Below are 13,333 nucleotides of genomic sequence, written 5' to 3' on the forward strand. Positions count from 1 at the left end.
TCATAACTTTCTCTGACAAAATATTATCTATCAAGTAATTCTTATAAACTTGAAAATATAGTCAAATGATTCATAAGTATTTGTAATTAATAAATAGTCGAACAAGGTAAGTAATTTGCAAATAACATATTTTTGGACAAATACTTGAAATAACAAGTACTCGTCTTGCGCCCACCTCTAGTGACCACAAAAAATGGTCCACTGATCTAGCACTTAAATAATTGATTACGTGACATTCTTCATACCATGTTTCTTATATTGAAAGTGAAGGGCGATGATTATGTCTCGGAGTTTTTTTTTTTAACACTGATTCATTCAAATAGAAAGAGCTTCCAAGTTCAAAGAGAACAACTAGGAGGAGTTCCAAACTGAAAAGAAAAAAACAGAAGGAAAGATACCACTAGGTATTAAAAGCAACAAAACAGACACATAAGTCTGTTAGAGATCGAGGATCTTAGAGAGCAGGAAGATCTCAACTGCAGAGGCCAAGAGAGGTAGGGGAAAACAGGGCTAGTTCCCCAAAGATTCTTGGTGGATAGATGCATTGAGCCAATGAGGACCCCCCCCCCCCGAGCAACGTATGACTGAAGACGGCGATCATTTATAACACTGTCAGCTATGTCGGAGGCTATTCTGTTTCTGCTACTCCAGACGTAACATAATGACCAAGAGTCCAAACGTTGAAGCATTGCAGCAATGGCATCAAGGAGGCTGTAGACCTCCGGGTAGAGTTCAGGGTGCAGAAGCGTTTCTCTCAGATCAGTGGAGGAAGATTCAAAGAGTACGTTCTTCTGTTTCATGTTGACCATACTTTCAACAGCCCAGAAAAGAGAAAGTAGTTCTGCCCTTCTTTTTGAGGGGACCTCAGAGTATGCTCTGCGACTGTGATGTAAGCTCTGTCCTTGATGGTTTCTTGTGATCCAGCTAGAGCCACTGAAAGATCCGTTTACCGTCCAAGCACTGCCGATGTTACATTTCACTTCACCCAACGAGGGTTTGATCCATGAGGTAGTTGGCCTGGCAGGAGGTGCAGGAGCAGAGGGGGCTGATTCTTCAGGGCCTGTGTTCACAGTAGTCCAAATCTCAGCATCTTCTAACGCTCTCTCTACACTGGTGGCTGCAGAGATTCTGGTTCTTTCAAAAACCAGAGCATTACGTGACTTCCACAGGTGCTAGAGAATCCAGGGGAAAGCTCGGAAGCAGCTATTACTAGCAGAAGATTTCTTTGATTCAGCCACTAGATAGTATATGTTAAGAAAGGTGGAGTTCTGAGAAAATCCTGAACTTGGGGGGTTTATCTCTGCACGTCTCCAGGCTTCAGCCGCTACAGGACAAAGGAACAGAGCATGGCAAATAGTTTCTGGGGCAAGACCACAAGCTTTGCATGTCGTATTAGCACAGAGACCACGAGATTGGAGCCTCTCTGCCACAGCCAAAGCGCCTGAGAGAGCTCTCCATAGAAAGTGGTGGATCTTAGGAGCCGTCTTCAGTTTCCAGATACTTCTCCAGAGATGTTGTTCCACTGGAGGAAGTGGAGCACCTTCAGAGATGGTTGAGAGCATCCTGTATCCACTTTGCGTAGTGTACACGCCAGTCTTTGTAAAACCCCAAATATCTACATCTTGAATGCTTGGAGAAGGTATGATCCTGAGGATTCGTTCTGCATCTTCATCAGTGAATGTCTCCTTAACTTTCCTCACATCCCATAGGTGTGTGTTAGGTATGAGTAAGTCACTAACATAGAGTGTAAGATCAACAATGCTATCCTGTCTGTACATCGGAGGTCTGGCTGTTCCGTCTAGGAGCCAGTTGGACATCCAAACGTTCGAGTTCACACCATCTCCAATCTTTCTGAGCAGACCTAACTTCAGGGCTTCCCTACCATGTAAGATACTCCTCCACGCAAATGATGGTCTATTACCTACAGAGGCCTCCATGAAGCTACCATTCTTATAGTAGCGGCTTTTGAGGACTCTAGCCACAAGCGAATTAGGTTGAGAGAACAGACGCCAGGCTTGCTTACCCAACAAGGCTTGGTTGAATCTCTCAATATCATGGAAGCCTAGGCCGCCATCTTCCTTTCTGCGACATACTTTACTGCAAGCAACCCATGGGAGTTTTTTCCTGGAGCCTCCACTGCTCCACCAAAACTCTCTTATGGCAGAGGTTAGTTTTGCACATAGATCCTTGGGTAGCTTGAACACCGACATAGCATAAATCGGTAGGGCTAATCCAATAGACTTGATTAGTATTTCCTTACCCCCTTGTGATAGAGAGCGAGCATACCATCCATGAAGTCTGTGTTGGAGTTTTTCTCTGATGTAGTTTAGGATCTTTTTCTTGGATCCGTTGAAAACCTCTGGGAGTCCTAAGTAAGTCCCTTCCCCACCTTCCTTATCTATGGCTAGGATTCTTCTGATATCAGCTTTTATACCGTCCTCAACTCTTTCACCAAAGATAATAGATGACTTTGCAGGATTTATTTGTTGGCCAGAAGCTTCACCATATATCTTTAAGCAATTAAGAATCTCAGTACTCTCCATCAAGTTAGCTTTACACATAAGTAAGCTATCATCCGCAAACAATAGGTGATGGACAGACGGGCCTTGTTTGTCCAGCTTGATACCATGTATGCGTTTTCTAGCTTCAGCAAGGTTGAGGACATTCACAAGTGCTTCAGCACATATGATGAAGAGGAAGGGAGAGAGTGGGTCTCCTTGACGTATGTCGCGCTCAGGTTTAATAAAACCATGGGTTCTGCCATTCAGGAGGATCGTATAAGACACAGTCGAGACACATGCCATCACCCAACGAATCCACTCTCTAGCAAATCCCATTTTTTCCATCAATGTTTCTAAGAAGCACCATTCCACTCTGTCATATGCTTTTGACATATCAGTTTTTATGGCCATGAACTCACCATTAACCGCCTTGTTAGTCCTCAAACCGCGGATCATTTCATGTGCTAATATAATGTTATCAGAGATGAGGCGATCTGTGACAAAAGCTCTTTGGGTATCAGAGATGATATCTTCCATGATTGGCTTCAGTCTCTCTGTTAACAACTTGGAGATGATCTTGAATTGGACTGAGCACAGGCTGATAGGTCGCATCTCTTTCATAGTCTCTGCAGTGGTCACCTTTGGAATTAAACACAATTGTGTATGGTTCCATCCAGCAGGTAATACAGCAGATTTAAGGAAGCTACGAACTTCAGCTATCACACTAGGGCCAACAGTATGCCAGTAGTGTTTGTAGAAGATCCCTGTGAGTCCATCCTCACCAGGGGCACTGTTACCTTTCACTGCAAACGCTGCCAGTTTGATTTCCTCATCCGTGAACTCCTCGATAAGAGATTCATTCATGTTTTGGGTCACACGCGATGGGAAATTCTCAAACAGAGTTTCCATGTCAACCGGGTTAGAGCTGAGGAACATATCTCTAAAATACTCCACAGCTATGTGGCCTTTTGCGCCCTCAGAAAAGAACTATGTTCCATGGTCGTCCCTCAGCATAAGAATATTATTCCTGATTTTTCTGCCCTTGACAATGTTGTGGAAGTATGAGGTGTTCCTATCTCCTTCACGGAGCCATTGCTCTCGACTTCTTTGTCTCCAATATCTTTCCTCTTCTCTGTAAGCTTCAGCCAGTTCCATCCTCAGTCTTCGCATTGACCACACACTAGGATGTACCTTTGCGATTTCAACTTCAAGCTCAAACTGGAGGCGCTGGATAACAGTCTTGGAGTTAAAGAGGTTTGTTTTTTTCCAACGCGCAAGTTCTCGCCTACAGCTTATCAGTCTGTCCATAATAGTAGGACTAATAGCCTCCGTTTTATTATCCCAGCCTCGTCTGACTGCTTCTTCAAAGCCAGGTTTCCCAACCATTCTTTTATCAAAGAAGAAACGACCTCTTGCATTGTCATCAGGTTCGTAGGTAAAGGAGAGCAGCAGCGGACGGTGGTCAGATGGCCACATGTCCATGTACTCTACATTAGATCGTGGGAACAGCTGGAACCATTCATCATTCCCGAAGCTCCGATCAAGGCGACACTGGATCCAAACATTGTCTCTCCACCCAGTCCAAGACAGCACGTTACCAGTAGATCGAACTACTTTGATCTTACAGTTCTCCACTAGGTTCCTGAAGTCCCAGAAAGTGGACTCATCTCGCAGAGCTCCACCCAGCTTCTCTGTATTATCTAACAGCTCGTTAAAATCTCCTATAAGGAGCCAAGCACTATCTCTGTTCAGGCCAATGTCAGTCAGCCTTTCCCATACTGCTCGTCTCCTTTCTCTAAACAGGGTCCCCATAGATGCATGACAAGTAGAATCTAATAGATCCCATCTCAACACAAAGGTCAATGATTCTTTTATCTGAACACAGAATCTTAACCTTAAAACAACTCTTCCAAAAAACCGCCAAGCCTCTACTTAACCCAAGAGGCTCAACAGTAAGCATATTATCGTAACCCAACTGCTTTTTCAAACCATCCATGTAACCATTCTTTTGTTTCGTCTCCATAAGAAATAAAAAATCTGGAAAATGTTGTTTACGCATTTCCAGTAAACGACGAACTGTCTCGGTGCCTCCTGCTCCTCGACAGTTCCAGCTCAGTACGCTCAGCGGCTTCAGATCGGAAGCCACCGTAGAGTTGAGTGTTTTTGTTGACTTGTTTGGTACTGAAGACGAGGGGATGTCTGCTTTCCGTTTTCCAGCTAAGTCAGGATGGATCGGTGCAGAGCTTTCTTCTATCTGAACTGAGGGAGCTCTTGAGTTAGCTCTGGTCCTTCTAATCCACGCAGGAGGGCGGTTCCTGTTTCTCTTCTTAGAACCCATAATGCCGGTACTAACCGAAGGGGAGGATTTTCCCAAACTGAAAACCTTTGCATCTTGAGTCTTGAAGTTGGAGGAAATATCTTGGGCAGTTGAGCTCTCTGATTCATAATCATCGATCTCTCTAGGATCAGGGAGAGACTTGGCAGGCAGCTTCCCTATGTCTCGGAGGTTACATCCGGTGGAATCGTACACCAATCGCCATATTAACTGTCATGTTATCTAATTTTGATGATGTAAATACTATATCAGATAATTTAATTGATGAAAATGTCACGTGTACATTTTTAACAAAAAAATAAAGTACTGGTTTTATAAAAATAATTATTTAAAAAATGTAAAATTTTGTTATTTAGTAAAATTAACAACAGTTAATTAAATAACTAAATTTTAATTTTATATAAAAGATATATTCGTAAATATTTTGATCCTATCACAATAGCATTTTTATAAGAATTATATACGATATGTGTAGTAATTATTCAAATTTAATGCTAATATTCGTTAAATGTAAATAACTTAGTTGTGATTAGTTGAAAGTAACAACGCTAGCATCGAATTTGTTACATTATAACACATATATAACTTTTATAGAGACGTTGTAATATGATCAAAACATTTACGAATATATCTCTTATATAAGATTAAAATTTAATTATTTAATTAATTTCTATTAATTTTAATTTTACATTTCTTTAAAGAATTATTTTATAAACAAATATTTTGGTTTTCTCAAAAAGAATTGTACGTATGACATATTCATTAGCAAAATTAACTGACATATCATTAACGTCATCAAAATTAAATGATATGATAGTTAATGTGGCGACTAGTGTATGATTTTGCCAAAAGATAAACACTAGAATGTTATTTAAAATTTTCGAAAAATACGGATATGTTTTGGCACAGTCATATAAGTCTGATTGAATTAAATATATTGTGATATGTTGGGTGTAAAATAGAAGAATTGACAATATTTATGTTGAAATGTTTCCAGTAAAGTTTCACTACTTGGATTATTGTTACTAGGTGTTTTCATGCATCATGTGCATTGATAAATTTCAAAAAGTTAAATTATATTTAAAAATTCAATTTATTAATATTATATATTTTATTATTTTGACTAATAACTAATACAAATATCATTTAATTAAGCATAAAATTAAGAGAAAAATAGTTTTGTTTATTTTAAACTATATTTAAGAATATATATATGTATATATTAATATTAGAATATTAGATAAACAATTTATCTATTTCTTTTGGTTAAATGTATTAAATCACTTGTACAAAATTATTTAAAATCATATAAAAAATTGTATATTTATCAAAAATTAAAACTAAACAATATTTATAAAATTTGTATATATCTAAAAGAAACTAATGATATGACGACTAAAATTTTATAATTTTTTAAAATGCAGATAATTTTCAAAATTTTTGATAATAAAAATTTTATAATTATAAAAGTAAAATTAAATAATATTTCAAAATTCAAAATGTCATATTTGAATATATTTATTTTAGTGATATTTATGAATTATTACCATATTCTAAAAAGTTTGCCAAAAATATAAATTAATATTAAATGTAATATATAAGTTATTACCATATTCTAAAAAAAATTCGAGAAATATATATCAGCATTTAATCTAATTGTCCATGTCATATTTAACTATATGTCATGTCATCAATTTTAATAGCCATGTCACATTTTTTTTGTAAAAATTTGTAGAAATGATATGTGGCAAATCACTTTGCAAATAATGTTTAGGGGATTATTAATAATATGTTGAGAAATAGATTGGAACAATTGTTTACTTTCATAAGAATAATATTTAAGACCAAGGTTCTAAAAATCGGTTTAGGCGGCGCCTAGACCCCCCCAGGCGGAAACTCGGTCCTATCCAAAACAATTTTCTTAAAATCTGATTTATACCGATTTATACGATTTAAATTGATTTAAATTGTTCTAAATTGGTTAAACGGTTTAAATCGATCTAAATTTATTTAAATAAGTTAAATTAGTCGATAATATTATTACAAATCTACAAGTTTCTTATGCTTTGTATATCTAATTTTGACAATTCATCACAATAATTTTATAATTAAATTAAAAAAAAAATAAAATAAACCATATAAATGTATAAAATATATAAGATAAATCAATAACATACTAACGTCTAGACCTCGCCTAGGTCCCGAATAATCCGCCTAGTCACTAATTCTCTATAAAGCGCTTAGTTACCGTCTAGCGATTTTTAAAACATTGGTTTAGACTTTTTTTTTTGTAACGGTAACATTGGTTTAGACTATATACATATATACCAGTGATATTTCCCAATCTAGATAGATACACATATACGTAAATATCTTGTATAATAATTATGCAACTAGGGTGAGACCCGCGCCCTGCGCGGGGTGAGTTTAGCCCTTTAAAAAGAAATTAAAGTTTGAGGTTTTATGTTCCAACATTATGTATTTCATAAAATTAAAAGAATTCAGGAGCTGAAGTATTAAAGTCTAAAAAATGTAATATAAACGGGCAGTACATAAGATATTGATTTTTTTTTGAGAAATATTAAATGTTATTTTCCTACTCTGAATATATTATAGGGAATTATCTAGAATCTAGAAATACAGATTTTTAGAAAATGCGCAGGTCTCTATATACATGATATATTGGGCTTTATTGCCATTATTATCATTCTTGTATATATTGGTTTATATTTAGAAGAATTTGGTTTATATAATAATTATGTTTTGTTGTGACTTAATTCACAATTGTCTAAAATTATGAATAAATATTTTTTTCAGTGTAAAAAAAATCATGTTACACTTAATTGGATAATAGCCTCTAATATAGCACGGTATACTTCCACTGTTTTTATGTTTAATATTATACTTGTTCGGTCAATTATAAATGTTATTGAAATATATATATATATATAATTTCAGATTTATTTGATTTAAAAAGTAATTATGGGGAAAAACCAAGTTATAAATAAAAGTTTAAAATTAAAAGAAGTTGGAGAAGTTTGTGTGAGTACCCATTGCAAGAGAGTATAGCTAAAATGACCGTTTACGTTTGCTATGAGCATCTTTGGAAGGAGAAAGTCTATTTAAATCCCATAATAAAGAATATTTCATTGATATGGTCGACACAATTAACGACATTGCATGGCATGTGATTTGAATACACGATATATAGTTATCATTATTTAGCTCTTGTAATCAATCAATATTGATTATGTAATAGATACCCAGACATTAATATACAATAGGTAATATATTGATGTCATCGATTAGAATCAATCAATATATATATAGTTCCCTAATTACCATAGATTCTATTGTAAAAATCGGGACATAAATAATATCCAAAATAGGAATGTCGTGTGTTTTTAAAAATATCATTATTTAGCTCTGGTAATCAATACTGATTATGTAGTAGTTATTAAGTACATTAATATTTAATCGGTAATATATTCTCATCCATCGATTAGAATCAATCAATATACAGAGTTTATCATCTAGAACAACCATGAATCTTATCACCCTAAAAAAAACAATTGTAACAAACAAAAGTTAGTATAAAAGAAACGTTTTATAACAAACGGATAACACTTGCAAAAAAAAAATCGAGGACGAAGATTACATTTGAATCGACCAAAACCATTTCAATACTTTCTCCACCAACCACCGAGTATTGCTTACAAAGTCGGATGATCTTAACCCTGATCTTCCACATGTTTTTCTTAGGCTTTAGATCGGCGATCATGTCAAAACCTACCATAGTAAAATCTGATAAACTTTTGCTTGTTACTTGACAAATAATATTATTGAAACTTAGATTGGTGTGGTATAAAACGAAGAAGTAAACTTGATTATATAGTGAATAGAACATTCATTTAGTAGTTAATGCGTATTGAACACATATAGCAAGTAAATATTAGATTTTCAAAACAGAATATGTCAAATCGATATTTGGACAACTATATGAAAGTGTGATATTTGTATATATATATGTGTTATTTAGATTTGAAATCGATATTTGGACAACTGGAATTCTCAATCACTGATCTTATAACAAAATATAAAGAAAGTGTAAATAATGCAGTAAATTTCGATTGCAAATCATGGAGAAACGAATCTTGTTACTTCCTAATTCACTCACTATTTAAAATTTGACTTGGTTTAGTTTCCATATGCAAAACCAATTTGGAAAATCTTCGTAAATTGTATTTCAAAAAATGGAAGGTGGAAAGGAAGAAAATAATCAGCATTGATGACGAATTAAAACAATCATAAGTCACTCGCCATTTAATATGAGTCATAAACGGCTACTTCCATATGGCTCATAATTCGATTTCAATTGCCAAAAAAATAAGTTCTTTCCACTATCTATTTAATATGAGTCTTAATTAGGTTTCCATATTCAAAACAAAATTATACAATCTTATTAAATATCATTTCAAATTATAGAAGGTGGGAAGGAAAGAAAAAATCTCGTCGACCATACATTCAAATCACGTAATTGACGACTTTCCTTTTGTACAAATGCGGACATGAAACTATGTATCATTTTCATACGAATATGCATGTCTGTCCAATGGCAATATCCGTAATATCCTAAGGTGAGTAAGCCTTCTTTGATAAAGGGTCTGAGAAGGAACCTCGTGCCGACACGTCATCAAAATGGCAAACTCGAAAATATAGTACTCTTTAAAGGTTATTCTCTTTTTTTGCTTCCATTTTAATACTAAGGGGATATAATAATATCTATAACATTATATATGCTTAGTAGTTGACAGCACCACTGGATTCTTGTGAGTCGTTTCAGCTTTTTTTTTGGCGCCTTTAGAATATTTTTCTTTTAAATCGTGCGTGACTTATCCGACCCATGTTTACTTTGACACAGATTCTTCTTTTTATTATATTTTCTTCTACTGAACAAAAGAAATCAAATAGAGGCATCAGTAGACTACTCCGACTCAGTGGTTCCGATCATGGCCGACGAGGCAAGAGAAACCCTTCTGGAGGAGAAAGAAGACAATAACTGCCCACGCTGTAACATCGATCGACTCAAGCAAGAACAGCGAGGCATCCCTTACATCCACCTCTCCTTCATCTGGCTCGTCTCTCTCTGCACCGGTTCAATATTCTCATCCTTTTGCTTTCTCTATGTTTCCACAAACTTGTGTGTCTCTCTAATACGGATGGATGATGCTCAAAACCTTTTGGTGTATTTCAGCTCTCCCAATATCTTCGCTGTTTCCATATCTCTATTTCATGATCAGAGACTTCCATGTAGCTAAAAAAGAAGAGGATATTGGTTTCTATGCTGGTTTTGTTGGTAATATCCTAGGCAGTTTTTTATTTTATTTTTATTGCTACAATATATAAAAATCTTGAAAGATTCGTTGGTGTTATTTCTTTCTTTTTTCTTAGCATCATCATTCATGATCGGAAGAGCTCTGACGTCTATTCTCTGGGGGAAACTAGCTGATCGATATGGTCGCAAACCTATCATCCTCATTGGGACTTTCTCAGTGTTAGCTTTAACAATTCCTCAATATTTAAGAAGATAATTTCCTTTTCTTGCAGATTTTTTTTTATATCCCAGACGCTCTTTTCAGGATCATATTCAATACCCTCTTTGGTCTAAGCACAAGCTTCTGGTTTGCTATTTTAGTTAGATTTCTTCTCGGCTGCGTCAATTGTCTACTCGGAGTAATAAGAGTAAATGTCTTAGTCTAATCTGTGAAGAAATATCTACTTTCTTCTCTCTTGAGGTTGCACTTTCTAAAGGTGTTTTCTTTGCTGTTTCAGGCATATGCTTCAGAAGTCGTTAGTGAAGAATATCACGCTCTTAGTCTTTCTGTTGTGAGCCTTTTGTTTATCTTGTTTTATTCTTTTATTGGCCATGTTTACTTCATCTAGTTTATTAGTGGAAAAAAAAAATTCAGGTAAGTACATCGAGAGGTATAGGACTAATAATAGGCCCTGCTATTGGAGGCTATCTTGCTCAGGTTCACTTCACTCTAAACTCTGCTTATACAAATTTCACCTTTCTTACATTTTCATGCTTGGTTTCTGTTTCATGCTTCCTTAGCCTGCAGAGAAGTATCCTAGTTTATTTTCACAGGATTCAGTGTTTGGAAGGTATTATATTTACTATACATTCCAAAATGCAGTTTCAAATGCTCGCAAAACAGTTTCCTCAATAGGTGCTTTTTGTGTTGTGCATTACAGCTTTCCATATTTTCTGCCGAGCTTAGTTATATCAGTCTATGCTACTGGGGCTCTCATCGCATGCTGGTGGCTGCCTGTAAGTATTGACTTAGCTTGAACAAAATTCTTATGTCATTCTTCATGGACAAAATTAAGTATAGGGTATGACTTTGAGTATATAATTGTATGAAGGTAAACCTGGAAATGTTAACTCATGGTATAAGTTACAGGAAACACTTCATACGCGTTGCAGAATTGCACACAGGAGGCTTAATCCAAATGAACCAAACGATGATGGAAGTACAGATAAAGGACTCGGTGACCAGAATATACAAAGTAAGCCCAGTCTCCTGAGGAATCGTCCATTGATGGCTATCATCATTGTGTATTGTGTTTTTTCCCTCCAAGAGATAGCTTATTCAGAGGTAAGACAGATACACTCCACTTCTCTATCGAAGTTATTTAATTAATTTTTAGAGGATATTGAGTTCTTTCAAATATTCCTCAGCAGCTTTAACATTTTATCATTTGTTCGGAAAAACTTTGCAAGATATTTTCACTCTGGGCTGTCAGCGACACAAGCTATGGAGGATTGGGCTTCTCGTCTCAAGATGTTGGCCAAGTTTTAGCTATATCAGGTGCATGTTGTATATAGCTTAATTACATCGTCTGGTGTAGTGGTTCCTACAAAAAAAAAGTTGATGCTTATTTATATATTTCTTCGTTATTTGTTTAATGTTTTCGTTATCTAGTTCTTGGATTCTTTTGATTTGGTTTGTTTCCCCCTTGGATGTTCCTCGTGATTTGAGTTACCATGTTTTCAGGAGTTGGGCTTCTGTTGTTTCAACTTATGGTATACCCCTCGATGGAGAGGACTCTGGGACTCCTTGTGGTTATCCGTCTTTCCGCGGTAAATCTGGCCTCAGTTTTGCTACGTATTCTTTTCTTTTCCTTTTTTTATAGTAACAATGGGTTGTCTACAATAGATTTTTAAATCCCTTACAATTTTTTTGTTGTTGTTCAGGTGTTGCTAATACCGCTGCTTTCTTGTTACCCCTCTATAGCTTCGCTTTCAGGGTTAACCCTCCATTTGGTGATAAATTGTGCATCTATCCTGAAAAACGCCTTGTCTGTGAGTACTTTGCGATTGTCCCGATGCTTTTTGTATATAATATCTTATTAATTAACAACAAGAAAGATTGTAGATATGTTTGCGTTTTTTTTTGTTGCAGATCTCTCTTGTTACAGGACTGTTTATCTTACTCAACAAGGCGGTGGTATGGTTCTTGGGCCAGTGTACCACATAACCTTTTCTTTATTGTCTTAGTTATGGCTGTCTTCAATAACAGTACTAGCTTCTTCTGCCCTGGTCTAATGCTCTCTTTTCTTCGGCTTGGTACTGCAGCCACAGAGTCAAAGAGGTGCTGCTAATGGAATTTCTATGACCGCAATGTCTATTTTCAAATCATTTGGCCCAGCCGGTGGAGGAATCTTGTAAGCAATTCAGTTGAACTGTACCATCAACAATATTTAACTATAGGCTGTAGCGGGAAAATTCAACTCACATGCATGCAAATTTTTACCTTCAGTTAGTCTAGCAAGTATAAGAAATATATAGGAGCTTGTCATTTGTTCTGGTTGGATTGTTTTTCCCTGTTGCTGCTAATTGCCTTTCACTGCGTTTTTAAAAATCTGCAGATTCTCTTGGGCGCAAAAAAGACAAATTGCGACTTTCCTTCCAGGTCAGATTTTGCAGCTTGCCCATATTAACCAACTTTTTAAACAGAGATTTTACTTTCTCTCTAGAAAAGCAAGTTCTTAATCGCTTTTTGAACATAATACACAGGTGATGAGATGGTGTTCTTTGTGCTGAATTTGGTACAACTCGTAGGGTTAATTCTAACTTTCATACCGTACATTTCCCACAACCAATAAAAAGGGGTTCATGATTCTCTCCATAGGTGAGAAATAACATTATAGACTATAAAGTGTTTATTTATGATTCGGTGCCAAACGAATGACTAACGCTACGATGTATGATCATATCTACAGAATATATTCGGATATGTGTTTTCTTTTTAACACCAAACGGTATTCAATTGTTTAAGTTAGAAATGGTCAGGATAACTAAACTGTAATAGAACCACCAACCAATCATGCACCCCCGTGAAATGCTTTAGCAATCTTAGTTAATGAATATGTTGTAGAATTTTCTACCTGATGATGCATGGTATCTAATTGTGAAATCTTGAAAACTTCTGTT

General features: G+C 35.8%; 1 protein-coding gene across 4 annotated transcripts; it reads left to right on the forward strand.

Annotated features, from left to right (window-relative positions):
- The first annotated feature begins 9,748 nt into the window (after positions 1 to 9,748).
- LOC108821950 (probable peptide/nitrate transporter At3g43790) lies at positions 9,749 to 13,159 on the forward strand. 4 transcript variants are annotated; one of them, XR_001944678.2, is made up of 16 exons: positions 9,749 to 9,990; positions 10,091 to 10,192; positions 10,288 to 10,390; positions 10,476 to 10,578; positions 10,669 to 10,722; positions 10,806 to 10,868; positions 10,952 to 11,001; positions 11,092 to 11,167; positions 11,301 to 11,495; positions 11,621 to 11,708; positions 11,895 to 11,980; positions 12,095 to 12,202; positions 12,303 to 12,366; positions 12,476 to 12,564; positions 12,769 to 12,812; positions 12,917 to 13,013. XR_001944678.2 is itself a non-coding variant. In XM_018594949.2 (16 exons), exons 1-16 carry the CDS (start codon positions 9,846 to 9,848, stop codon positions 13,003 to 13,005), a joined length of 1,440 nt encoding a protein of 479 aa, XP_018450451.2. In that variant the 5' UTR covers positions 9,751 to 9,845; the 3' UTR covers positions 13,006 to 13,159. The 4 variants fall into 4 exon arrangements, 1 of the variants encoding a protein (XP_018450451.2); XR_008937207.1 differs by having other exon boundaries at positions 9,750 to 9,990; positions 12,303 to 12,347; positions 12,476 to 12,619; positions 12,768 to 12,812; XM_018594949.2 differs by having other exon boundaries at positions 9,751 to 9,990; positions 12,303 to 12,347; positions 12,917 to 13,159.
- The last annotated feature ends 174 nt before the right edge of the window (positions 13,160 to 13,333 follow it).

The sequence above is a fragment of the Raphanus sativus genome, chromosome 8 (assembly GCF_000801105.2).
Source record: "Raphanus sativus cultivar WK10039 chromosome 8, ASM80110v3, whole genome shotgun sequence".
NCBI lineage: Eukaryota > Viridiplantae > Streptophyta > Magnoliopsida > Brassicales > Brassicaceae > Raphanus > Raphanus sativus.

Bases quoted from the DNA above. Each gene is read 5' to 3' on its own strand.
- LOC108821950 (XM_018594949.2), top strand. From the start codon at position 9,846: ATGGCCGACGAGGCAAGAGAAACCCTTCTGGAGGAGAAAGAAGACAAT. The intron at 11,981-12,094 runs GTAAATCTGGCC...GTTGTTGTTCAG, and splicing joins TGGTTATCCGTCTTTCCGCG to GTGTTGCTAATACCGCTGCT. The intron at 12,813-12,916 runs GTCAGATTTTGC...CATAATACACAG, and splicing joins AATTGCGACTTTCCTTCCAG to GTGATGAGATGGTGTTCTTT.